This window comes from Trichoplax adhaerens, genomic scaffold (genome assembly GCF_000150275.1).
Source record: "Trichoplax adhaerens TRIADscaffold_7 genomic scaffold, whole genome shotgun sequence".
NCBI classification, from domain to species: domain Eukaryota; kingdom Metazoa; phylum Placozoa; class Uniplacotomia; order Trichoplacea; family Trichoplacidae; genus Trichoplax; species Trichoplax adhaerens.
Window position 1 is genome coordinate 4,132,381 of NW_002060949.1, and position 25,217 is coordinate 4,157,597.

The 25,217-nt window shown below is 31.1% G+C and overlaps 4 protein-coding genes across 4 annotated transcripts; 2 read left to right on the forward strand and 2 right to left on the reverse strand.

The window, feature by feature from the left end:
* On the forward strand, positions 1 to 3,229 carry TRIADDRAFT_27397 (uncharacterized protein; the record flags this gene model as incomplete). The annotated part of the gene is made up of 12 exons (XM_002114081.1): positions 1 to 54; positions 196 to 269; positions 692 to 766; positions 858 to 906; positions 1,018 to 1,060; positions 1,482 to 1,556; positions 1,744 to 1,880; positions 1,975 to 2,085; positions 2,389 to 2,613; positions 2,705 to 2,827; positions 2,949 to 3,062; positions 3,167 to 3,229. Coding segments are annotated over 12 exons (1,143 nt in total), but the record flags the coding sequence as incomplete, so codon positions are not given.
* Positions 3,230 to 8,749: 5,520 nt separating this feature from the next.
* TRIADDRAFT_27563 (uncharacterized protein) lies at positions 8,750 to 11,984 on the forward strand (the record flags this gene model as incomplete). Its single annotated transcript, XM_002114082.1, is given in 13 exon segments — positions 8,750 to 8,920; positions 8,997 to 9,070; positions 9,167 to 9,241; positions 9,440 to 9,525; positions 9,830 to 9,904; positions 10,235 to 10,371; positions 10,575 to 10,681; positions 10,906 to 10,942; positions 10,955 to 11,001; positions 11,238 to 11,343; positions 11,475 to 11,585; positions 11,716 to 11,829; positions 11,922 to 11,984. 13 exon segments carry the CDS (start codon positions 8,750 to 8,752, stop codon positions 11,982 to 11,984), a joined length of 1,203 nt encoding a protein of 400 aa, XP_002114118.1.
* Positions 11,985 to 15,290: 3,306 nt separating this feature from the next.
* On the reverse strand, positions 15,291 to 17,020 carry TRIADDRAFT_58255 (uncharacterized protein; the record flags this gene model as incomplete). Its single annotated transcript, XM_002114401.1, has 3 exons — positions 15,291 to 15,970; positions 16,169 to 16,234; positions 16,951 to 17,020. The coding sequence occupies 3 exons, from the start codon at positions 17,018 to 17,020 to the stop codon at positions 15,291 to 15,293; spliced, it is 816 nt and encodes a 271-aa protein (XP_002114437.1).
* A 1,191-nt stretch (positions 17,021 to 18,211) lies between these two features.
* TRIADDRAFT_58256 (uncharacterized protein) lies at positions 18,212 to 22,304 on the reverse strand (the record flags this gene model as incomplete). The annotated part of the gene is made up of 7 exons (XM_002114402.1): positions 18,212 to 18,296; positions 19,802 to 19,890; positions 20,537 to 20,646; positions 20,986 to 21,028; positions 21,220 to 21,300; positions 21,974 to 22,046; positions 22,282 to 22,304. The coding sequence occupies 7 exons, from the start codon at positions 22,302 to 22,304 to the stop codon at positions 18,212 to 18,214; spliced, it is 504 nt and encodes a 167-aa protein (XP_002114438.1).
* Positions 22,305 to 25,217: the final 2,913 nt, after the last annotated feature.

A 25,217-nucleotide genomic window follows, 5' to 3' on the forward strand; every position in this document is an offset into this window, starting at 1 on the left:
ATTGGGATATTTTACATCATACCGGCTGTTCAATTAGTATTAGTGTACCAGAATGTAAGTATATCCACCTAGTACCTTGAGTTTTTATAGTAACTGCTTAAATACCTAATGAAGTATCAAATTTTCATAGTCTACCCTCGGTTGTTTTGTACATGTTACAGCGTAATAATCCACTAATATTCACGTTATCCCTAGCTTGTGTTCTATTCGGGAAATGAGGATGTCTGCTACTACAATTTTAAATGTAGTCGACCTTTGGGGAGTTTGAGGTAAGAAATTGTTAAATTTTTTAAGCATTGTTATGACTATTGGAAAATCTTTCTTTAGTTGTCAAAGTTCAATATTTATTTACTAAACTGGAGTTTCACACTTAAGCTTTAAACGCTAGATATGTAACCCTCATTCAAGTATTCAGTAATATCCAAAATCCAACGCCTTGATTATTTTATCAATTATCTATATAAATGTATCGCAACACTGTAAATCATCTTACAGCTAACTCGTAAAGCAATACTAATTTCAAATTTTAAAAATTCTCTTCACAATTAATATGAGTTAATGTAGCCGAGTCAGCCTTGTTCAACTTTAGATAAATTATCTATCTATTATAACTGGATAAAAAATTCAACGGAACTAATATTAGGATTTGTTAAGTAATAATTCACTATTAGCATTACGTTTACGATAATAGATCATTCAATAGCTTCTTCAGTAACATTGGCTATATAATGTTAGGAGCCTTATTTATAATCTTGGTTTCTGGAAAGTATGTTGAAGATCTTTTATAGCTAAGTAAAAAAGATATCTTTTTAATTTTAAGCAACACTCTGATAAAGGCCTTGTAATTGAATTTATAGAAAATATTTCTATGTTCGGGCGGCAAATAAGTGTATCGCACTTGCCAAGGTTGTTATTGCTTTTAACCGTTATAACTAATTAATGCAATTTACAATGATTGCTGTATATACAACTTATTATTACAATGTAATACAATCGCTATAATTTCTCATTCGGTAGGGATATGGAGTTCCACAGCGCTTTGGGCTTTATTTCACTATAGGTATTTCTTATTAAAACTATCAACGTCAGCTAATCTAGAACTGCTGTGTGAAAGTTATAGCTTAAAATATAACTTAATTGCCAGTGATTTATGTACAAAGTTTTAAATTATTTACTTTTTTATTATTTATAATATTCGCTTGTAGAGTATGTGACTATATAAATTAATAGTCTGAGGCTAGAAGATTTTAATTGCTTACTTAACAGTAGATTTTTAAATTCTGAACATAGTAAAGAAACATTTATGTGAATAAGGATTTTGTCCTTAAATGTGATATGAAGGTCGCGTTTAATCTTAGATCAGCTTTGCAACATCAATGGGTGTATAAACAGCAAAAATTAATTGATAACGTACTCTTTCTACTTATTTTATATTTGAGAATGTATTCAAAATAGTATTATTACCCGCTCTCTACGCCCAGGTTTTGCCATGATATTAGAAGGAATCCTCAGCGCTACTTACCACATCTGTCCTAATAGATCGAATTTTCAATTTGGTAAATTAATACTGTAATAGTTCTAATATGTTAGTAATATTACAGTCTACGGATATTAAAGGTCCTACTGTACTATTACAAGTCGATACAAGTCTGCTAGTATAGAAGTACAATATCATACTATTCATCACGGCTGGTTCTCATTATTTAACTGATAATATCGACTCTTTGTTGCCTCATTTTACAGATACATCATTCATGTACATCATTGCTATTTTAATCATGGTCCAGCTTTATATTGTTCGTCATCCAGATTTGATCGCTAGTGCACACCTAATATTCGCTTCATTTACCATAATCGTTGGCCTATGTGTCATTGGCGTTGTAAGCTCCAAATTAATATTTTATTTTTGATGTTGAACTGCTATTTATACTTTTTAAATATATTGTGAACTAATGGCTTTGATTGAAAATTTAGCTAACGGATGCCTCTCGAGGTGCATGGATTGCTTTCGCAGTATTTCATATCGCCGTAGTCGGTGCATTAACGATCCAATATTATCGTTTTGGAACATTTAAATTCGGTAAGGTTTGATTTAGTAAAACCTAATGAATCATTTCAATTTTGATCCGGAATTTAGATGATGAGAAGTATTCTTTTCACTACCAGGATTTCGTCGATACATAAATTTTCGTCTAGAGCCGCAGAAATTACATCGCTGTAACCAATTATCTCAACCTAGGGTACTCTATTTTTATGAAGTATAAATATCTTTATTTCCGTATGCATCATTTAATTCACGTAATATTTTTAACAATATTTTCCAGGACATCGCCATCTTTATCATCTTTGTTAACTTGGTCAATGTAGGCCTGTAAGTCGTTTTAATAGCATATAAAATTGCATTTCAGAGTTATTCATAGCCATAATTATGATTTTTACGTTACTTTCTGTTTTAATCCAAGCTTTCATTGCCATACTGATAGTATTTTTGTTATATTGTTAAAAAGGATGATATATTATCTTGCTGCAGCTCCTGAAGATTTCGGTAGTTTCATCCTGGCTATTCTTTTGGTTAACCTTGCCTTATATTTATTTTACTACATTTATAAAAAGGTCAATCAAATTAAAGTCTCTGTAGAGAATTCGAGTTAAAATTTTATAAACTTGTGCATTAACATCTGCTGATACGGCATTATTCAATTAGATATCCTTCCAATACTCTGAAAAAAAAACGATGCCTTGGTTACCGATGGTCTTATTTGCTATAACAATTGCGTTATGGGGATTAGCCTTGCACTTCTATTTTCAAGCTGGATCAAACTGGCTGGTATGTAAAAATGAATGTAGTAGCAATTCGTATAGTCTCAATTCCTTACATACAGTATGCGTAATTGTAAGTATACTAATAATTCGTCAGGTAAGAATTTTATCTTTATTGTCGTTTTTAGTATACACCTGCTAAGTCACGAGAGTACAATCGAGATTGTATAGTTATGGACTTTTATGATACTCATGATATCTGGCATATGCTTTCCGCTGGTGGAATCTTTTGCTTTCTCTTGGTAAAATTTTACTATGCGGATATACAGTACTATGCATAAAAGATCGAGCTTTATATATAGTTGGCAATGTAATAACTGGACTTGTATTATGTTTTACTATTTAGGTCCTGTTTACGTTAGATGATGACCTTCTTGAACTCCCAAGAAACAAAATTCATCTGTTCTAATTATCGATTATTAATAATAATTACCATTAATAACATTTAGAAACATTATAATGTTGGTAAAAAATACACTATTCCGCTGTAACGATACATTATTAAACACAATCAAAGAAATATTTATATACTTAAATCGGGTATATATTCAAGTTTTTATGATGATTACATCCAATAGCACATGAGTCCATAATCCAAGTACTATTAATGCACAGGAAATCTTCGCACAATAATAATGATTACAATGTTTGATATGAATCTATACTAATAATTTTATTGATTCCGTAAATAATTTAAATTTTTTATCTTCTTTCCGCAAAGAAAGTGGAAAGTACCGTATCACAATTAATTACTTTTAAAAACGTAAAATTTTATTTATAACGTAATCTAAATAAAATTAGAAAACAAAAGCTGAAATTTTTATTAAAATCGAAGTGAACTAGCGTGAGGTATTCGCTTGTAGATTTTCTGTAATTTTTCAATACATTGAAGGCACTTACAGGCGATTAGTTTCACCTAAAGGTGATACATGTGGTTATATATCACATCCTGCAAGTGTATTGATGGCCACAATAAGACCAATCTCTGTAATCCGAGGTACGATTTATCATAAAAAAGTGGTTATTAATGCACTACAAAGTAGGAGGGAACGACTTGTATTTAGTAATGTAGCGCAGTCTCAAAAATAGCCTAGGATTAATCAGGTGGTATTTTAAAAAGTTAATTCATGCATAAAGTGAAGTTTCACAAATTTTAGTTCTTGTTACAATATTTAAAGACACGTTATCACTTGCATTAACTGACTTCTATGCAATATTAAAAAATTTTGGAATCATGTATTAAAGAGTAGCTAATAACAAGGACCATAATTGGGTTTCAACTACTAATACTTTAGGTAAAGGCGTATGCTGCCTTATTTCATTTTTAAGCTTAGAAAAATACATACGGTCAAAGCAACTCTGGCAGCAGAATGCAGATTTATATCGTATATCGCCAAAATCATTTTTATATTAGCAGACCTACATTTATACATTAACAACTAATTGATTATCATGCATGATAGATTGAACCTTAAGCTCAAGCTGATAGAATCCGCATAGTCAATACTTTCATCTTAAATATATTATTTTGCGTTACTGCTCTGCAATTTGAGTTCATCATAGGAATTTTTACCCAAACTTAGGTAATACTACTGTCACAACCGAGATTGCAACATAAAAATTAATAGGGTTCTTTCCTCTAAAGTGGTCTAATCGTCTTAACTATCTAAGCAACATACTTTAAGCACCCTTTAATCTACCAAACCTAGATTCGAGTCTTAGACGATAGAATATTCACGTTAAGAATCAAAAATTTACTCTAAAAGCTACTTATTAAAATGACCGATCGAACTCACTACTTACAATCTACTACTAACAACTGATAACCATCTGTTATCGACTAACTTATCAACCCTCTTAATTAAGAACTTCGAGGCTTTTATATAGCCTCACAAACTTCGTTGGTGCAAAACAGTAATAAATTTATAGCTAAATCTACATACTGAATATAATAAGGATCGCAATACACTTTCTATGACATTTAACAGTAGTTAATTAATGGCTAGGTGTTAACATATGATTCATTACTTAACAAAATTATATCGTTGATTACGCAATAATTAATTAATTATCACAACTAATGTTATTGCAGGATGCAGATCAATCGTTTCGTAGATTACAACTTGCTAGCAAGAGCTCCTACTAGATAACGCCATCTACGTATACAAGTCGACGCCATCATGCATCATCATATAACTTAAACCGTACACCAAACTGCATAAAATTCATATGCTAATACTTTAGCTACAAGTATATTAGCTTATACGGGTCATCGTTTGGCAACCGAATTGAAGGACAATAAGTTCTATAGTGAGACCTCAGTAATCATAAGTGAGATGGCAGCACTAGACATTAACGGACTAGTGATATCAAGGATTTTACCCGTATTTATACATTCATATAACATTTATTTTCATGTTTTTATATGATTAAATACAGCTATACTGTGAAATAAGTATAATAATAACTCAAGATTAAAAATCATATCGTGAAGTTATAAATGGCTGATCAACAACTTGAAGATAACTCCCACTCGGATATGGACCGCTGATGAAATGGAAGCGATAATTCCTTTCATCTTTTCTTCAAGAAAAATATAGCCCTGAGTTATTTTGGCGTTCAAAATACGAGATAAACATGCCTCAAAACTTCTTCGATCTATTACTAATCGAAAGTAATTCAATATACTATAACTATACATTCACCACCTGACCTATAAACTGATTAAAAGTAGCAGCAGGAGACAATCAAAAGTATCCCCTTAATGAGTATAAATGAACATAATACATTATGGACCGTAACATATGGACCGTGACAATATGTCAAGATCCATATGTATATAGAAAGGACGTACAATTAGCTATACTGAGCAAACTCGACATTTGCTTATACATAGACATAGTAGAACATAAATAGCTTGAGGAAAGAGCTATTTTGACGGCCCATCAGTCTATTTATTTATATAATTTACTAGTTTGTTTCAAAAAGATAAATCATCCCCTAATTGCAAATGTAGTCTTGCACAAAGACGATTTTGATTAGACTATTAGCATAAATTGAAAATGGCAGCTACTACTATTGCTATTTAAGTATTAAACTAACGATTGGAAGTCAGTATAGTCTAATAGAACATTTTCAGCTATGGCCACATCTATTCGCTACCAACTATTATTGCTATCATTAGGGATATCAATCTTAATTTCCATACCACGTTCATGGAGTAGTACGGCTCCTATCTTATTAGAGGATGGAAGTAAGGTAATATTGGAAGGAAATGTCTCTAACCAGTCGCCCTCTCGCTATTTCTTCTCCTTCAATGTATCCAACATTATTAACAACGTAAGTAATATTGATCTACAGCTAATAGGAACAACTATAGCTATTACCCATTATTATCATAAAGCTTTCAGACTAAATCAAGAAACTGATGGTGAATTATTCACTAGAAAAAGTTCACCTTTGTGATATCATTTATGGATAAGAGTATCTATAGTAGTATTCTATTCTATTGGATGCTTTAAGACTGAAAATGATTTGTTGTTGCATTTATTTTATTTTTACTTTACGTAATGCAGATATCAAGTATTCGTATTACAACCACATCTTTTGATGCAGACAGTCAATATCCGGTTCAAGTCCTTGTAAGACAGTATCGCCATATCTCATCTTGGCAGTTACCATTAATGATTCAAAAGTAGGCTTGACATCACCCTTTCCATCGTGCACTATAAGTCATAATTGCACATTGGATTAAATCATAATAGCTAAACGAAATTACTGTTTATAGTCTTAATTAGAATTAACTTTTAACCCTGGCCAACCATTTTGATCTTCTCTATCTACTCCTTTACTATTTAGACAAGCCACCCATACAGTAAGCAAGACGCTGTGCCCTTTCGATCAGAGAAAATTCAATCAATTTGTAGTTGAATTTTTTACGTATTCCAGTAATATTTCAAACTATGAATTAGTGGTAGAAATGATAGGCGATTTTTACTTGAGGTAAAGAGAACACTTCTATTACATAGAAGATAATATGCAAAAATTTTGACGTCCTTACGCCTGAATTATCCTATGCAGTAGAAATGATGTAAACTGTAAACTGTATACATTTTATTTCATATTCCAAATCCTCTATTTGGCAGTTTTTTATCGGAGAATTTTTTAGCTACTCCATCCGCACCTGTGGTTAGTGTAATACTTTTACTTTTAAGTAGTCATATTCTCACGAAAGATTCAGTAGCGTAGATCTTAACCAATTGATCATCATTATATGCAAAAAAGGTCTTTGGCTATCGCATTCCAAATGAGGATCAAAACGTTATGCTTAAATTCAGCTCCAAGACCACCACATGTGCTGTAGTCTCCATTCAAAAGGCTGAGGTAAATAGACCACATTGAACTTCAATTCGTTAGGAAATATAGAATGATATCATTTAAAATAATGGAGTCAATGATACTTATTCTATCATAATCTAAAATGACAAAGTATACCTATTTTACGGTAGTCTAAACGTGTTCTTGTTCGTAGGCTCCTACGTACTTTTATTACTCTCTATTTTAAAGGCTACTTTTCAATATAATGTAATGAAGGCTTTTAGTACCAGGAATGAAATTTTAAAGCCACTATTAATGCAAAGTAATGAATCATTTTATGATATTTAGTGTCCGTATTTCGATGAAATTAGCAATATCCGATATAGTGGTCGATATCAAACCATGTTAACATCCAGCGGGCTCACTCTAAAGGTGCAGTAATATATTTCGTCCAGATTAGTTTTGAAATATGAACAGTTTAAAAATAGCATTACAGAATAACTAGATGCAATCTAAAAGTACAGTAGATGGTAAATTTTAGCTATACCATCATGAATTGAAAAATTATATTTTATTCATTTAATGCCCAGCCTAGCGACTTTGGCCCAAGAGTAGTTGTTATTATGGCCGTTTATCCGAATAACAATGAATGTATAGATAATCCTCCAGCAATCCCTTCTACATCCCCACCTGGATCTAAAATTTTATTTGGTAAGTGGATAAAAAACTGAGCTATAGGCGATCATAAAACACAACATAAAATTGACGCAGGTTTTCTTCTAATCATACGGTATCCAACAAAGTAGAGTCGCTTTATAGCTATCGTTTCATGACATAATACTAAATCGATATTAACCAAGTATCTGATCGGATGCCAATACGCATTTTATTCAAAAAACACAAAATATTATTATTCTAGAAGAGATTTCCAAGAATATTACAGTTACTATGGAGTATTTAATACCCGGTAAGTTGCTTAATTGTGGAAACACAAAGAATTGAACTGTAATTAAAATATATTTCATGTCTTTAGCTAAATGTACTACGTGCGTATGGTTTAGCAACGGAGTTAATTACAGGCCTTTTTTAATTAATTAGCCAAATCCTACTGGATACCTATTCTAGCCATTATTGGTATATTTACGGTAGTCTACGCATTAACACTGCCCATGATCTATTACTGGAAACAGCTATACAAAAATGCTGTAGTTATAGTCCAGCTCCAAGAATTAAATCGAGCTTCAAGTAAGTTTTGTCAATATAATTAATTACCAATTATTCATGCATAAAATTCCTATACAGATGTAATAAAGCATTTATTTTCTCCACAATTGATAAAATGCAGTCTTATACTGATTGATACTAATTGTGTTTCATGAATACCGTTTCTCCATGTTGATGTACGATTAAGAAGCAGTGAGTCAGCAAAACAACAACAAGGATGTTTTCGACAGTGTTAGTCTGCTAGCCAAATAGCATATCATCATATTAGAGTGAATGCGGTATAATTTACGGTTTTACGGACTTTTAATTATAATTACTATTCCATTTCTTGCTATTATTTAGCCAATTATATATGTGTCTGATCTTTCTAAAAAAGTGGACGAAAAAAATGTTGCTCGCCGATATTTCTGGTATAAAGTACAGCAAAAGAAATACTCTCACTTTAAACTATCTTTGTTATATCTATGCTAATAAGATTATCTCGGTTAATAGGTACTTGATTATTATTGGAATATTCTATGCAGTACCCGTATTTCAGCTAGTCATGACCTATCAGAGGGTAACACTAGCATAAATATTGACATTACCATTCCGAAGCTAAGAAGGACATTAATGCCACCAATATCTATTTTCAGTTTGTAGCTCAACCAGGAAATGACGGACTTTGCTACTATAACTTCTTATGTAGTTATCGTTTAGGCATATTTATGTAAGTAAGCGACCATCAACATCGAAAAATTTGCGGTCATATTATTAATACCGATATAATTTCAATTTTAAGAGTTTTTTTCAATATTTAACCTAGGGCATTCAATAATTTCATAAGCAATATTGGATATGTTTTATTAGGCATATTATTAATAATCGTGACGTTAGCAAAGTACGTACAGTATTCGTATATTATCCTTAGGCTATCCAGCCATTAAACTTTGCCATTAAAAAAGCAGATATCTGAATCACAGCTGAATATTTTCTTGATAGGAAAGCCATCTTTAATCGAGCTACGAAACGGTGCAATGACTACGGAATGACATACTATAAGGTACTGAAAAATATCCATCACGAAAAATTGTATTAGCGTAGTCTCTAATTTTTTGTCTTTACTCAATATTCGACGCCAGGAGTATGGTGTCCCACAAAGATTTGGAGTCTTCATTGCCATTGGTACAGTAATTTATAAGATTTACTAACTATACCTAACGATAACTGAGATCTAACTATCCGCTATATTCCATATCTACCGCCTTATATTAGTACATATCAAGTTTAATTTCTCTATAGGATAAATATGATACTTAGTTCCTTTTGATGAGATTGATACAGTAGTATTAAAATTAATTCTTTTCGATAGCATCAATCAATCAATCAATCAATGTTATGTTTAGTTCTTTTTGATAGAATCATTAGCTTTATGCTTTAATTCCTTTGATAGGATATTAAAATTTCATATCCTATTCCTTATAAATAGGTGTTAGTCTCATCATGGAAGGCATTCTTAGTGCATGCTATCATATCTGTCCTAATAAAACCAATTTCCAATTTGGTAGGCTCTATATCAATATATTTCAGCATTGCATTAGAGTTAATATCAAGAACTAGATTTTTATTACGGTTTATATTGAATTATCCTTGCGTTGCCTTTCCTTTATTGCTGTATCGATGGATACTTCCGATATCTGCATTACTTATATCTTAGTTAAAGTCTAAAATTTACAATAACTATAACCTATAGATAGTCTTACTTTACCGCAAGATTAAATGTTACTTTCTACACTTATAAGCAATTACTGCTATCTTGATTATAGCTCAAAATTATGATATGGTATTTGTAATCTATGAATTATCTTACTGTACCTTGATCATGTCTTGACAGATACTTCCTATATGTATATAACGGCTATTTTGATCATGGTTCAGATTCATAACGTGCGCCATCCTGATCTTATCGTCAGCGAACACATGATTTTCCTATGCTTTGCCGTAATTATATGCCTCGCGGTCATAGGAGTTGTACGTTAATGACGAAAATAATAAGTATTAATAGTATAAAAATAAAATTTTATATGCTTCAACAATACTTTCTCGTCACTTACAAATTCAACTGGGCAAAATGATTAATATTTCGAATACAAGATAGCAATTTGCGAGCCATAGCTGCATTCATTTTAGCGTTTCTAACGTTTTTACCGTGATTTTATATAATATTCTTATAGCTGTTCAAATCTTTTACACTATGGGTCGTATTTACGGTCATTTATATCGTCACAATTAGTTTCATAAGCGTGCTGGTATATTATTACGGACAATGGAGAAAATGTAAGTAGAGCATAATACCTGCTACTGCATATGTCCTAATATCGAACCTAATTTTCTCATCAGACTTGGCCCTTTAATTGATCTGTAATTGGTTATAGTTTCATGGAAAGGATTTTTCAGTTTTACAAGAAAAGGATGTTTTTCTTCAGTTCGATCTCGTGTAAGTGAATATACTGGTTCTATGCCACCACCATACGATTCTAAATAATATTATGATCTTACGCATAGAATAATTAATCGTGAAATGGAAATAATTTGCTTCCTTGTTCTAATTTAGGATCTTCTGGTCTTTTTACTTCTGGTCAATGCTTTAAACTGGGGACTGTGAGTTCTTTATCAAAATTAGTGCTAAAAATATTTTACCAAAATATTGTAACTTTAATGGCGATTTTAAGACTTTTATAACTATTTCACGGATGTGCTAATGGCACTACATTTGTAGTTATACCAGTAAAAAAGTAATTTTTATTTAAAATAAAAGAAAATTTGACAAAAAAATCCTCTTAACCTACGGGTTTAATGGCAGAACTAATTTGTTATCAATTTGCATACTGTATTAGGGCATTATTTGGTCTGATTAGAGAACCAGATAATTTTGGCAGCTTCTTTCTAGCAATTTTCATGTCCAATCTGATGATGTATCTGGCATATTACATTGCAGAAAAGGTAATTATTTCGCTCAAAATTTTAAAATAAAATTACTAATCAGAAGTTAATAACCATAACTTAACCTTACTAAGGAATTAAAATTAAAACCTTGCATTGAAAGAATTTTAATATTTAAAATTTTTTAATAGATTTACCATAAGGAAAAAATTCTCTGGTTATCCATCTTATTATCTATTATTGCCACAGTTTTATGGGTATTCTCAATCTACTTTTTCCGTCAAAATGTTGCAAAAAGACAGGTAATTTATAAATGATTTTTAAATATTATTAGAAGGAGCAATAAATGCTGCTACAAAATAAACGATGAACTAAGTTATATTTTTCATCATTAATGCCAATATTAATTTCTTCGTTATTTATTTAAACCAGGCTACACCTGCAAGATCGCGCGAATTAAACCGAGAATGTGCCTTTCTTGACTTTTATGACTATCATGATATTTGGCACATGCTATCAGCTGGAGCTTTATTCGTCTCCTTTTTGGTAATTATTTGCTGTGATTTTTAGTCCTTTAAAATATTACTTTAGTTATCTTCAGATTTTAAATTAACTCTTTTCCCTTATTCTTCCTATAGCTCCTGTTAAGCTTGGATGATGATTTGGTTACTATACGACGAGATGAGATAATCGTCTTTTAATAGACAAAATGTCGGTGCAAAGAAAATAGATAACCGCCAGTTAATGGAAGAACAGTTTCCTCTTCATAGCCTAAATTCCTATATCGTTACTCTAAATTGAAGTTAGTCCTTCAATGTAGACACATAGCTAATACGCAAGTTTTTACTGATTTTAATGAATCCTTCCGCTAGTTATTAACTTTCTGAATCAGAAATAGCACAATACATTTTTGACTCAACTTCAATACCTCAATTAAGTCTAAGCTTTGTTAATGTCTCGAATAATTTCACTATCAAGCATGTTTCTGTTTTTATATTTCTTGAACTTTACAGTTAGAATCTAATTTAAATACTATTTTAGTTTCTACATTTGCCAAGATTTGACTAATCATAGTAGCAAGAAATAGCAATTTGTGAACTCAGTGATTTCATTTGAGAACTTAGCTTACTAATTTTTAGCACTGCTTATCGTCAAAAGATAGAATGTGGTTTTAAATAATTTTTATGATATTATTAATAACTGTTTCTATCTATTCTTGATTATTTCAACTAAGACAGTAATAAAAGTCTATCTGATCGATGATTTAACCTAGAAAGGAATATTAAACAAGATTTATTTCTACATTTATTCACTTCACTTAGGGCAGTAAAATAATCTAGTCAATGATTGTACTTATCTCAATACGTACGCCTAGTTATAATACTATGCAATAGATCAAGCTAGGAGATTTAGCCATTTCTTGTGATAATTTTAACTTGCTGATTTTCAATCCTAGTTGTATCATAGATAGAACTTAATATAAAGTTCATTTTAGACGCCTTTATCAGTAGACTTCCATCTATGGTTATTTATTTCAGCAAAGGGAGCATATTAAAACCAATTAATTTTACGTACCTATAATATCAAACATCATTTATTTTCACTTTATTTATTTTAATAAAGGTAGCAAAAATAATTAATCTGTTCCTTAATTTCATCTGGCTTTCCTATTTGATTTCATAGTACTGTACATGAGATTAGTTCACTTATTTTATGGAAAATAAAATATTCTTGCAAAATTGATATTGGTATATTAGTATGTACATCTTGAATATAACATCGTCTCAGCTGCATATTGAATAGATAGCACATCAAGAAAGATTAGGAAAAAAACAGTTATCAAGGACTAATATCATATCGCTACGCAACGAAATTACGAGGATAAATAATAAATAGAATGTTAAAATTTTAAGAAAGAAACGATTTACAAATACTCTGTGTTAATACTATCACTCTTTTAGCAGGAAAACCCTATTTGTAATACACCATCAACAAGAGTGTTTATGATACTTTTGTACGTACGTGTATGCTCAAGAAATTAAGGATTGTAATATTATATAACTGATACTGGAAGACATCCATGAATACCGTATCGTTTTAGGCAGTCATAGATAGGTATACGGACAAAGATCAAGATGAGCCAGCACTAAAGACTAATAGCGTATAAAAACTGCTAGGAACAAAAATGATAAGAGCAAATAAAATGACGAGATCCGCTAAGAAATTGACTGTCACAGCGCTGTAAATCATTTCTAGATGGGAAGGCTTGCTAAGATATATCCCGTAGATAAGAATATCAATGATACCTTAATACGCTCTAGAATAAGATGAAGGCTGCCAATTATTAGCCAATATAAAGAAACCTGATTACTTGTAAACATTGATTTTGTAACCCTAGTTTATTAACCTTATCGTTTTGGGCTCATCCATCACCCTTATTGACTATACGAGTATCATCTTATAGATCAAGTTCCATCAACATGGGGAAACTTTAACATTTACATATACGAGTATATATATATATATATATATATATATACATTAACCTTGTAGCTTGGAAAAATTGATATAGCATATTTTAAAGCTGCCTAACGACAGAGCTTACAAAAATAAGATAAGAATCATGTATAGCAAATCCAATGGATAGAGAGCATTCTTCGATTCTTTATTGGCTTACTTTATTGATCATGCTTTCTATTAGCTCCAGCCAACAAGCAGTATCTTTGGCATTTTTATACATTATCTTTGTTGCATTAACTGCTGATTTGAATATACAATAAGGCATCTATAGCAATAATTTAAAAGATTTGAAAGCAATTAATGTAAAATAATGTTAACTAATTGAGGTACGGTATCCACTAAGTTAGCCGTAAAATTTCCTACATAAGCGAAGCAGCCCAAAGGTAATCCTATTGAAATATCATCCATAGCCCTCTTTTAGACCTTATTGTATCTTCATTTCTGCTAGTATAGAGAAACGTTATTACTTATAAATATCAGTCTTGCAGCTTTAGCTGGTGAATCCAGAACATTATAGGACATCCACTATATTAGCTCCAATTCGCATATGTATAAATGATGCTTACGAAAGTATTTGCTTAACATATCACCGCTTCTAGAGCACCATCCCTTAATGTTCACACCAGGTACCAATTTATATGATGGTGGAGAAGTTTTAATACGACCTTGTTGACTTTATTGGTGCACTTTAATTGATAAATGTAATGATTGAATGCCATACACTACAATAGTTTAAAATCCTTGCTATGGAAAGATACAAGGTAAAGCTAAATGATGGAGAGATTGCCATCTATTGTTAAGGTCGTAGATTATATCGCTTCGATCCATTATTTCCATTTCCTACCCAAATGGAGTAACTTCTCATACTTTCATGCGTTAATTCTCCGTAACTTTACTAGAAACTGTAGCCCATAGAAGTAACTTCTTTATCACATTCCTCGCAATCGATGTAGGTGCAACGGATACTCCAATAGAAACTTAAGCTACAACATTTCGTAAACCACATTTACTTATTTGTGTCTAAAATAATTACTTAATGAATAGATAAGATTAACAGACTGGCCCAATTGACTTCTTTGCTAGCATTGACTGATTTTGGTGATAGTGGTTTAAATTGCGATTTCTATTTGCTTAATCTCGGATAACTTTTCCTTCATTGATGTTTTAATTTAACGTCCGTCCTAAGATGTATGCCAACAATCTATCGGAATGCAACTAGGCTCCAATAAAACTATATCCCGCATCATTTTGTAGACCACATTTAGCTATTCGTTTCCTAAATAATTGCTTAATGAATGGATAAACCTATAAACCGTCCGATCAACTTGTTTGATAGAATTGACTAATTTTTGGTGATAGTTGTTCATCTTTACGATTTCTGTATACTTAATCTCAAATAGCTTTTCATTCATTGATGTATTAATTCAAAATCTGTTCTAAGATGTACGCCAATAATCCATCGGGGTGCAACTAGCTAATAATAAAATTTATTCCATGCCATTTTGTAGACCACATTTTGTTACTCGGGTCCAAAATAATTGCTTGATAAAACGATATAATTTATAATCGGCCTGATTGGCTTCTTTAATAGATTTGATTAATCCCGGTGATAGCGGTTCATTTTTTCGATTTTTATTCACTTTATATCTGGAAATTTTTTCATTAATTTGCGTAAAAAAGTTAGGCAATATCTTACGAAACAACTGACTGGATAAATCCCATTCTTCCAACAAGCCAATGACTGCATAATTGGTTAAAATATTCCTCTTAGCTTGACGTAATGCACGTTGATTACCTAGAGCACAATATTTATCATAACCACAAAAAAACCTCGTCATGACATTTAATTCGCAGCCTTGGTGTTGTTGCTGGAAACAGTCCTGTAAAGATTCATTGAATTGGCCAAGATTTCTCATCTCCTTTAATTTTTCTTTAGGTCTATCACCATACCTTTGGTAATAGTAATGGGACAAATAACGATCGAGTGGATCTCTAACCATATTGATATAAGTATAAGATAAATTATAGATAGTTGAGTAATAGAAATGAGCAACATAAGCTAGTCGTGGATATTGCCAAGGGCGTCGATGTTTGATAGCATATTGAATTTCACTTTTAATGGCTTCATGATTTTTACTACCGAAAATCTCCCACTGCATTGTACTCCCTATCGATAAAAAAATGAGACAAAAATCATATCAATCTTCAATGAACGCTGTAGTAAAATACTAATACTAATACTAACGGTACTGATTATTTTAAGCTGTACTATAGAACTTGTATAACTAGAAAACAAAATATAAGAATACGCCATAGCACGAAAAAAGAATATTCATATTCCCCTCAACAAGTAGCTATCTTTTACCTACTAGGACTTTATATTGCAACTTGGCCGCACTGCGCTTGATTAACTGAGCTGTTGATGTACTACCTGTTTTATGGATTCGATTATATAGCAAGATTGGTTTATTTATTGGTTGGCATTTCAACTTGTTCAGGATTTTCCAATCATTACCATTAGCACTGGCACCTACACAAATTAACCAGTGAATAGGCTGCATTAACATTTGACAATCCTCTTAAAACCATGCAATTACTAACGTTCAACTTTACTATTTTTATTATCTATTTAGAGTATTTATACCTTGTTTAGCTAATAGTTTACTCACTGGATCGATGGAGTGTTTAAAAAACGAACTCATAGGAAATAGTATATAAGACCAAGAGTAAATTAAACAGAAGATCATCAGTCCAGAGTAAAATAAAGTTCGTAATTTTAATTTCTTCATCGCTTTCATTTGCAGACAGTAAATAGATTGGACAGCTTAATTTACGTTAATAAAAAATAAGTTTAAGGTTTGATTTGATGCTACTATTTCCAATAAAATTAAGTTGATAATGGTGCTTCTGTTAGCCAAAAAAGATCGGATAATAACAAGGTAGATCTCCCCAGAGAAATAGAATAACAACAACTAATTTTCAACGATAAAGACAGGTCATTCTACACATCTTTCCAACGCTTTATTTGCTCATTCGACCGCGTCTTTGTACTTCTAAAATGATCTTAATTTCAATCAAATTATTTAAGAATTATAACAATATTCTTGCTGTCAAAGAAATGTCCCCAACACCTTCTATAGGACTAACATTTCATCGCTAGAGCTTTCACATCTTCACATCGTAGAGTAACGCCCATGAAAAATAAATTTTGATCCATCCAAAGTGCAATTTTTATTTCTCATTATATTGTCATAAAGCCACATAATATTAATCGTCAATACGGATAGAGCAATAGTGGTGATGATTACTTGAGGATCAAGCTGGATCAAGCAGACTGTAATCCGGGTTAAACTACAAGATTAAAGGATATCTGACGTATCATCAACATGTATCTTTTTATTTTTACCTCTCCTATTTTATTCAATCCCAAGGCAAAAGACGCTTACAATGGATAATCTTCTAGCACTGTATGGCTCTTACTAAACTACTGTAAAATGTCAGTATGAAATGGCGTTTCATTAATTTATTGCATTATAAGCATAAAAGCTATGAAATAAAAGAATAGATTAGCATAAATTAATAATTTATGACCTCTACTGGAATGGTACCACTCCATAGAGCCGACTTGAATGTTTTAGTATCGCAATTTATAGCAGGCTTTTTACTCTAATATACGAGAATAAATTGACCCTATCATCCATAACCAATTAGATACTGGGAAAGGATAATTCCAATTCATTCTGGCCTAGCAGGAGGTAGATACTGTTATTTTAGACTATGAAAAAAAAGACGGTTTCATATCCTTCGAACACAGTAGTCATATCATCCACTCAATACAACCTCATATTGTCCAAGCTTCTAATTTAATCAGGAAGTAGTTGCTACCTCGTGCATGATTGTCCTCATAAATTAATTTTAATGTTTGTAGCTTACAGCCATTAGGAAAGACTATTGCTATTTTATCAAATGTTGAGTTTGCAGTTTAGCAACAGTATAATATAAAGTAGACTTAAAAGGATAACCTATTTAAAATATGTAAATGGTGGGATATAATGATTGCCCTGTTGCAATTAATATACGCTATGTTAGCCCGTACCTATACATCCAGTCTATCGTATGCTTTCTACATTGTATTTGGGATATAAAAATGTCATTCAGCTAGATTATGGTATAATATATTGCGTTCTAAAGTATTATTATCCTTTCCTACTAGCACTTGTTTGAATTAGTACATTGATAGATCCATCAGAGCGCGACATAGTATTGGCGATCTTTTATTACTATTTATAAAAGAGGTAGGAGTATATTAAAAACATTTTTAGTTTAAAGTATACTATCAACTATATTAATGTCACTTTAGCTTCTGAATTGATTACATAGGGCGACAAAATAGCTTAGAACTTGTTATCTATTGTTGAAAAGGCTCTTGTTTCATAAAAGCTTCTTCAATACGAGTATGGAAGAGATAAAAATATTTACAGTCTACTTTTTTCCTAACAGAAATATACCAGTAATTTTTAAAATAGAGATTTAACATAAGCAATTACTAGAAGTCCATCTTTGCCAGAATTGCAAGTGCAATATTTAAAATAAGAAATATCGGGCTGATACGTGAGAACATGTGATAGAAGAATTTCTCATTGCAATTCTCTTCTAAAACTCTTATAACAGAATAATTCATCATGAGTATACAGTAAACGTGCAAGCAAGTATCGGTATATCCAGTAATACTATCAATGAGATTACCATTAATTTCTATAGGTATTTCTTATTAGGTAGGCAATATCGAAGAAGGCTTTTAGCTTTTATTAGCTCGCGATGGAAAACTGTTAAAACTTTAAAAATTATCGTTAATCTATCTTTTCGTCTTTTCGTGCCATGGTGTTACGGTGTTGCCTTGTCATTAGGATAGTTTAATAAGTACAGTAATAGCTAGTATGGAGAATATCCATATTTGCAGTGCTAGGTAAGATTCAAAATATTTACCGATAGAAAAGCTATGTAAGAAACATCTCAGTTCGAAATGTTTCTCCTAGTAAGGTATATTAATAATACTGTTGTTGTTTACAAATTAGACGGTTCCTATATAAACGGGAACATTTGAGTTGAGTGGTGTGGTAAAAAGTTGTACATGTATCTTTGCTAATAAAAGTTTCATCTTTACAGTATTTTGCTATGGGTGTTTAACGTTAAGTAAAAGGGCGTTTAAGTCAGTAACTACTTATAGACTTTTACTGTACGTTACCTTGTCGCATGCTTTATGAAACTTATATGAAGTAGAGAATAGCACAGATAGTCAGAATACTGTACATTAATAGCATACGAGAGTAACGACTACCGCATACATATTTACTTCTAAATATCGGTTACCGTAAACCTATACCCGGTACCCAAAAAAGAAAGTGAATATGCCATACTGTTGTCTTCTGCATCTATCTACTAGTAAGCAATTATTAACGGTGAAGATTCGGATTTTAATAGTTAGAGGCTTTATTAGAAAATGAATCATAAAGTATTAATAGAGGTTATGTTATCATTATCTAAAGTATGAGAATGAAAGAAATTTCACTAATCAGATGAAGCCAAATCTGAGTTTCCGAGAATATACAGTTTAATTACATGAAACCTTAATAAATAAAATTCATGTCATCCTAATTTATAGTCCAATCTAAATCTATTATATGGCATATTGTGATAAATAGAAGCTTACTTCACTACAAAGGCATCAAAAGGCTATCAATATTAAAAGAGAATCAAACAGAAACTGTTAATTTTTATAACCTTCTTTTCATTCCTTCTAAATCGAAATAATTCTCAGATACGAATGCAAAATGAGCTGCGGAGCGTAAACAGAATGAGATATATTAGGTGATGTCCCATCAGAAAATATTTCAAGCCATGCTTATTATTTTGCAATGTCCTAGCTTTTACTAATGTAAAAGGTATCATACTTTATAATTTAATCCATATCACTTCGTTTTATAAAACTATTTAATACCTTTCAAAATTTGGAGAATGAGTAAGAAGATGCATAAATTCTATCTGGCAGAGTGTTCGACTGTGATCTAAATCTGCTTCATCTAAGACCTAAGAAATAATTTATCTGTAATTGCAACTTGATCCATTACAAGGGTTACGGTGTCTGTTGTATATATAGTTCGTAATAGATTAAATACGATATCTTAACCATAAAGGCATAAATAAAGGAAACACTATATATGTACGTATGTGATGATTGTATGGTAGTACTTGTAATACAGTAGGTGATAACATTGTAAAAGGCGGACTGATAAGTTACTAATTGTAGTGCGAAGTATAAACTGTAATCGTATCGAGGTGTAACCTCGTGTAGCTATAAATACCGATCAACTAATAATAAAATGCGGTTATCAATCTTACTCACGGAGTGAACTTATTATTGAAGAACATAACAGTGTCATCCGTCAAAAGTATAACTATACAATATTTCAGACTATGAAAAGAATTTCTGGTGCAATATACTGTAGTAAACGAATTTCATCAAGTCAAACAAGATTCACTATTCCGTAAAACTATTTAATTATTACAAATGTGACAGATTCTATCAATATTTACTTAACCAAAACATTGACATATAATGACTATGATCTATAATTGGATACTCTGTAATCTCAGAAAGAAATGCACTAAAAGAAATAAAGTAGATAAGTAAGATTATCCAGTGTTGTCACTACGAACAATACTATAGTCTTACCGCCTCGATAAGTATATTTAATTCCTCTTCATTAATTCGAGCTTTACCACATAATCTGTAAACCAGCTGCGCAAGATCGCTTCGTCCAATGCTATTATCGCCGTCAAAATCTATCAATGCGAATAAGTAGACCTTATGCTAATACTTTTTACTTGTATTTGCTAAAGATTATAATTCTAGCTTATTGTACAGAATATACGCATAGGGCGAATAGGGTAGTCAAACAATATTAGTATGCTGACATGGTGCTAAAAAGAAATAAATTTAGTTAATATTACTTAATAGTAGTATAATTGCATACCATAATCATACTAAAAAATAACATTTGGCAAAGAGTTATCTAACATAAGGCGATAATTATATTATATTTTTAAAGAATAGTAAATTTTCATGCTGAATAAAAATTTTAATTATTCAAATTAAACGAAATCATATAGCTTATCATTTACCATAGATCGCAAAGGCTAATTCCGCCTTCAAATCTTTAGGAGCCTAATAAAGATATTAAACAAGACATTTACATATATACCCGACGAGACCTGATCGAAATCATTAAGTAATGCTTATTTGATAAAAAATACTATACTAACACTAACTTTACTGCTATAAGATGAGACAAAAGAAATATTTATAAGATTAAAATTTCCTCTTACTTTCTGATTAAAAAAAGAAAAAAGATTAACCGTATCTTCAAAAGACATGCTTCCATCACGATCTTCAGACGACGATAAAATAGTACAAATTCGATCTGCAAATGGATTTACCTATGATGTATTCGATATTAAAGTATCTTTAAGGAGAATACAGTATAAGCCATAATTTTTATATCTAATGATATACCGAGCTTTTCTCTACCTATATGCTACCTAACTACTTTGAAGATACCTCCTTTAACAAACTAACATAAGCAAATTTAATTTGGAATATGGCTTAATGCAATATATCAAATATTGTGAGATTCCATGATGCATGCCTTACAGTCATTTCTGCTAGATCTTCAATGAAATCAATTTGGGATATTCTGCATTCCCTCCATTGACTAACATTTCTATTTCTTATGCGAAGCAATTCAATCCATCGTCGATGACATCTAAAGTTATTTTATAATTAATTTTTCATAGCGTCGTCATAGGCAGAAGTAAGCGTTACATTCTCAACCACGATATCATAGATCATAAGAAAGTGAACTCAAAATATTAATCCTGTAATTTTAGCCTAAAAAAGCAAAGTTAACAACTACATAGCTAGTAAGTCATTAATTGAAAGAAATGTGGCACAAAATTCACCGAAATAACTTACTCAAGAATTTCTCTGCTAGACAAATACATTGATTTCTGTTTCGATACATAAGTACGCCGTCATAAATAAGAATAATATCAGCAAAAAATTTGATTATTCAATCTAGCGCCATGAAATTTTATTTCGATCCCTCACTACCTTTAAATTTTCTAATTCTTCTTTCGTTATCTGTGTGCTAGAATTTCCACCCATTCCTTCACGTAAGGTTATTCTATCCAAATGATAATAATTTTATTATTACTCTTAGTCCAGTATCGAAGCAGTTGTCAATGTCATAAACATCAAATATTGACTTATCTAAGCCTTTTAATTAAAAATAAGAACAGATGTGAAGTAAGTAATAAAAATGTAAACATAACTCATAAATACAGTATGATCAATATCTCTTAGAATCTATCTATATAACCATAACCCTAAGGCTAAGCCTAAATCCTGAATCTACTAACGTCGCCGGTGTACTTATTTCCATTTATTTGGTGTATTTCTAAACAAGGGATATTTTGAAAATGACCTTTACTAATTGCTATGATATTTATAATTCGGTATTACTGTATACAAAACCTTCAATTTATATACTGTATAAGTGAAATAATATTCTAGCAGCCTATTTTGTTACGTAATAAAACACTTCAACAAAGCAATATATGATAAATGCAACTATGATAAATGGGGATTTATAATCGCTTAGGTTCGTAATCTATTGAATCCACTCACTCGAAATTCGAGTGATTAAAAATGGAGTTAATCTCTAACGTGACTCAATTATACAAAAACACCTATTCGTCATACCACTCATCATGCAATTAGTTTATTAAGCATAAGAGACTATTCCACGTCCTAGAGCTACCTTACTTCATAGTACTCTATAACTAGCCGAAATCACTACACTAAGATTCGTTTCTAGACTTATAAACCCTTCTAGTATATTTATAGATGTTTCAAGAAAAAATAAATTTAGCTACTTCATTGAAGGCAATGCTTTTGCGATATTTAATTCGAGATTTTGCCTAAGTTATCAAGCTGCAATTTTATAACTCCATTTTTTTGAATAAATGTAATATGTAATATACCGGCCTGAAATAATTAATTTAATAGCTTTGTTTATTAAAGCTTAAATATGCCCATTACTTCATAGCATATCCGGATTTAACCATTACGAAGTTCTCGTCCCGTATATACGTGTAGGTCAAGAGTCAATCCATCCCTCGTTAATGTTATTGACAATATTCTTCTATTGCAATTTTAGCACAGTTTCAATATGATTCTTCTCAGCTACGCAATTTTTTTAAGTATATAGTTATATCTAAAAAGCAGATAGGCTTTACGTCGTTAGCTAATAGTCTACATAGCATTTAAAGACATTGTAATAAAATACACTTTATCCTGTAGTCGCATATTACTGTATCTTAGTATCACTATAAAATAGAATCGTTTGCATAGTAATGAAGAGCTCAAATCATCAAATTGTGGATTAATGTGATTTCCTAAGGAAACTTAAGTTGTTTTGCAAATTTAAAATCTGTCTAACCATTCAAGGTATATTCCATAGTACTGTTAATACCCGGTAGTTTTTGTCGATAGTCCGTATATCAAGTCTATACCGATATATTACAAAGTCACAAAATACTTGATTATTAACCCAAGTGACACATAAATGTGATGATTTTCTCGATATGGTTATATTCCAGATTACTGCTCAATAGTTAAAGCCTGGTAATTTTCGTGGGTAGTATATCAAGACTATACCGATATATAATAAGGTCGCAAAATACGTACATTTTAAACCAAATGAAATTATTAATGATTATGAAAGTCATGTTATATTATCCCAAACGATATGTGAATTTCCTAGTTTCTCTAACTTACTAATATTGCTACCATCTATTCAACTATATTGTATGTTATTTGATATTAAGATTAACCAAGTAACAACATATTCTGTTATATTATAGTTCGATTACCCCAAGTGATATTTGAACTTGTCTATTTTCTCTAACTTACTAATATTGCTACAATTTAATCAACTATACGAGTACGATGTCGATACAGTATATTATTTGACATTAAGGCTAACCAATTAACAATAAATTGTGTTATATTATGATTAGATTATCTCAAGTAATATTTGAACCTGTCTATTTTCTCTAACTTTCTAATACTGCTACAATTTATTCATCTATACGAGTATGATATCAACAAGGTTTGTTGTTTGATATCAAGGCTAGAAATCAACAATGTATTGTGTTATATTATGATTGAATTATCCCAAGTGATATTTGAACTTGTCTATTTGCTCTAACTTACTAATATTGCTACTATCTATTCAGCTATATGACATCGAAACGACATGTTATTGGATGTTAAGGTTAGCCAATCGTGATATTTGAACATGTCTATTTGCTCTAAGTTACTAATATTGCTACTATCTATTCAGCTATATGACATCGAAACGACATGTTATTGGATGTTAAGGTTAGCCAATCAACAAATTCTTATTCTGCGTGTATTACCTAATGCATTGATATATCATTCCATCTTCTTTTGATGTTCTATTTAAATCTCATTAGCTTTAACAGTAGTCACGGACAATATATTCGAGCATATTAATCCGATTTCAAAATAACCTATTTTCTACGCTGCTATCATTTATGATAGGCGACCACTATAATAAAAAGTGGCCCCGTTGCGTTTATAAGAATAACAATTTTATTGTCATGCAATCGCTATAGTTTGATCAGGTTGAACTTATACCTAGAAATGGAAAGTTAAAGACTAACTTAGTTCTCTTTCCCTCGATTACAGATGAGAGGTTATATTGCTGGTATAATCGGTCCTCGTATAATTCAATTTCTTCAATTTTCTTCAATAACAGCCCAATTACCCAAGTCATTCAATGGACTAAGTAAGTTATGATTTAATTCTATTCATATCAAACTCTCAAGTCATAAATTATCTTTCATCCATGAATAGACCTAGAGCAAGAAATGAACTTCTTACTGAGGTAACCAGCTGTAAAAACAAGATCTACTATAGCGAATTATGACGTCATGATCAGCATGGAGAAAGCAATTTCAAAGCGTTCTTTTCTTGATAGAGTAATTAGAGGAGCAATTCCACAATCCTCTTTTGAGCTTTTGTAGCGTTAAAATAATCAATCATTGTCATCATTGAATTCTTACTCTTGTATGACAACAGACTGTTTTTTTATTTATTATTCACTATTATTCATGACTTGATATAGTTGATACGATTTCTTACCTTTCTTTCCTATTCAAAATCAAGTGGATAGAAATAGAAATTGAAAAAAAGAAGAAATTACTTAGCCAAACTTATAGGATTGAGAGGAAATATTGTGCTACTAAATAGATCTACTCCACGTCAA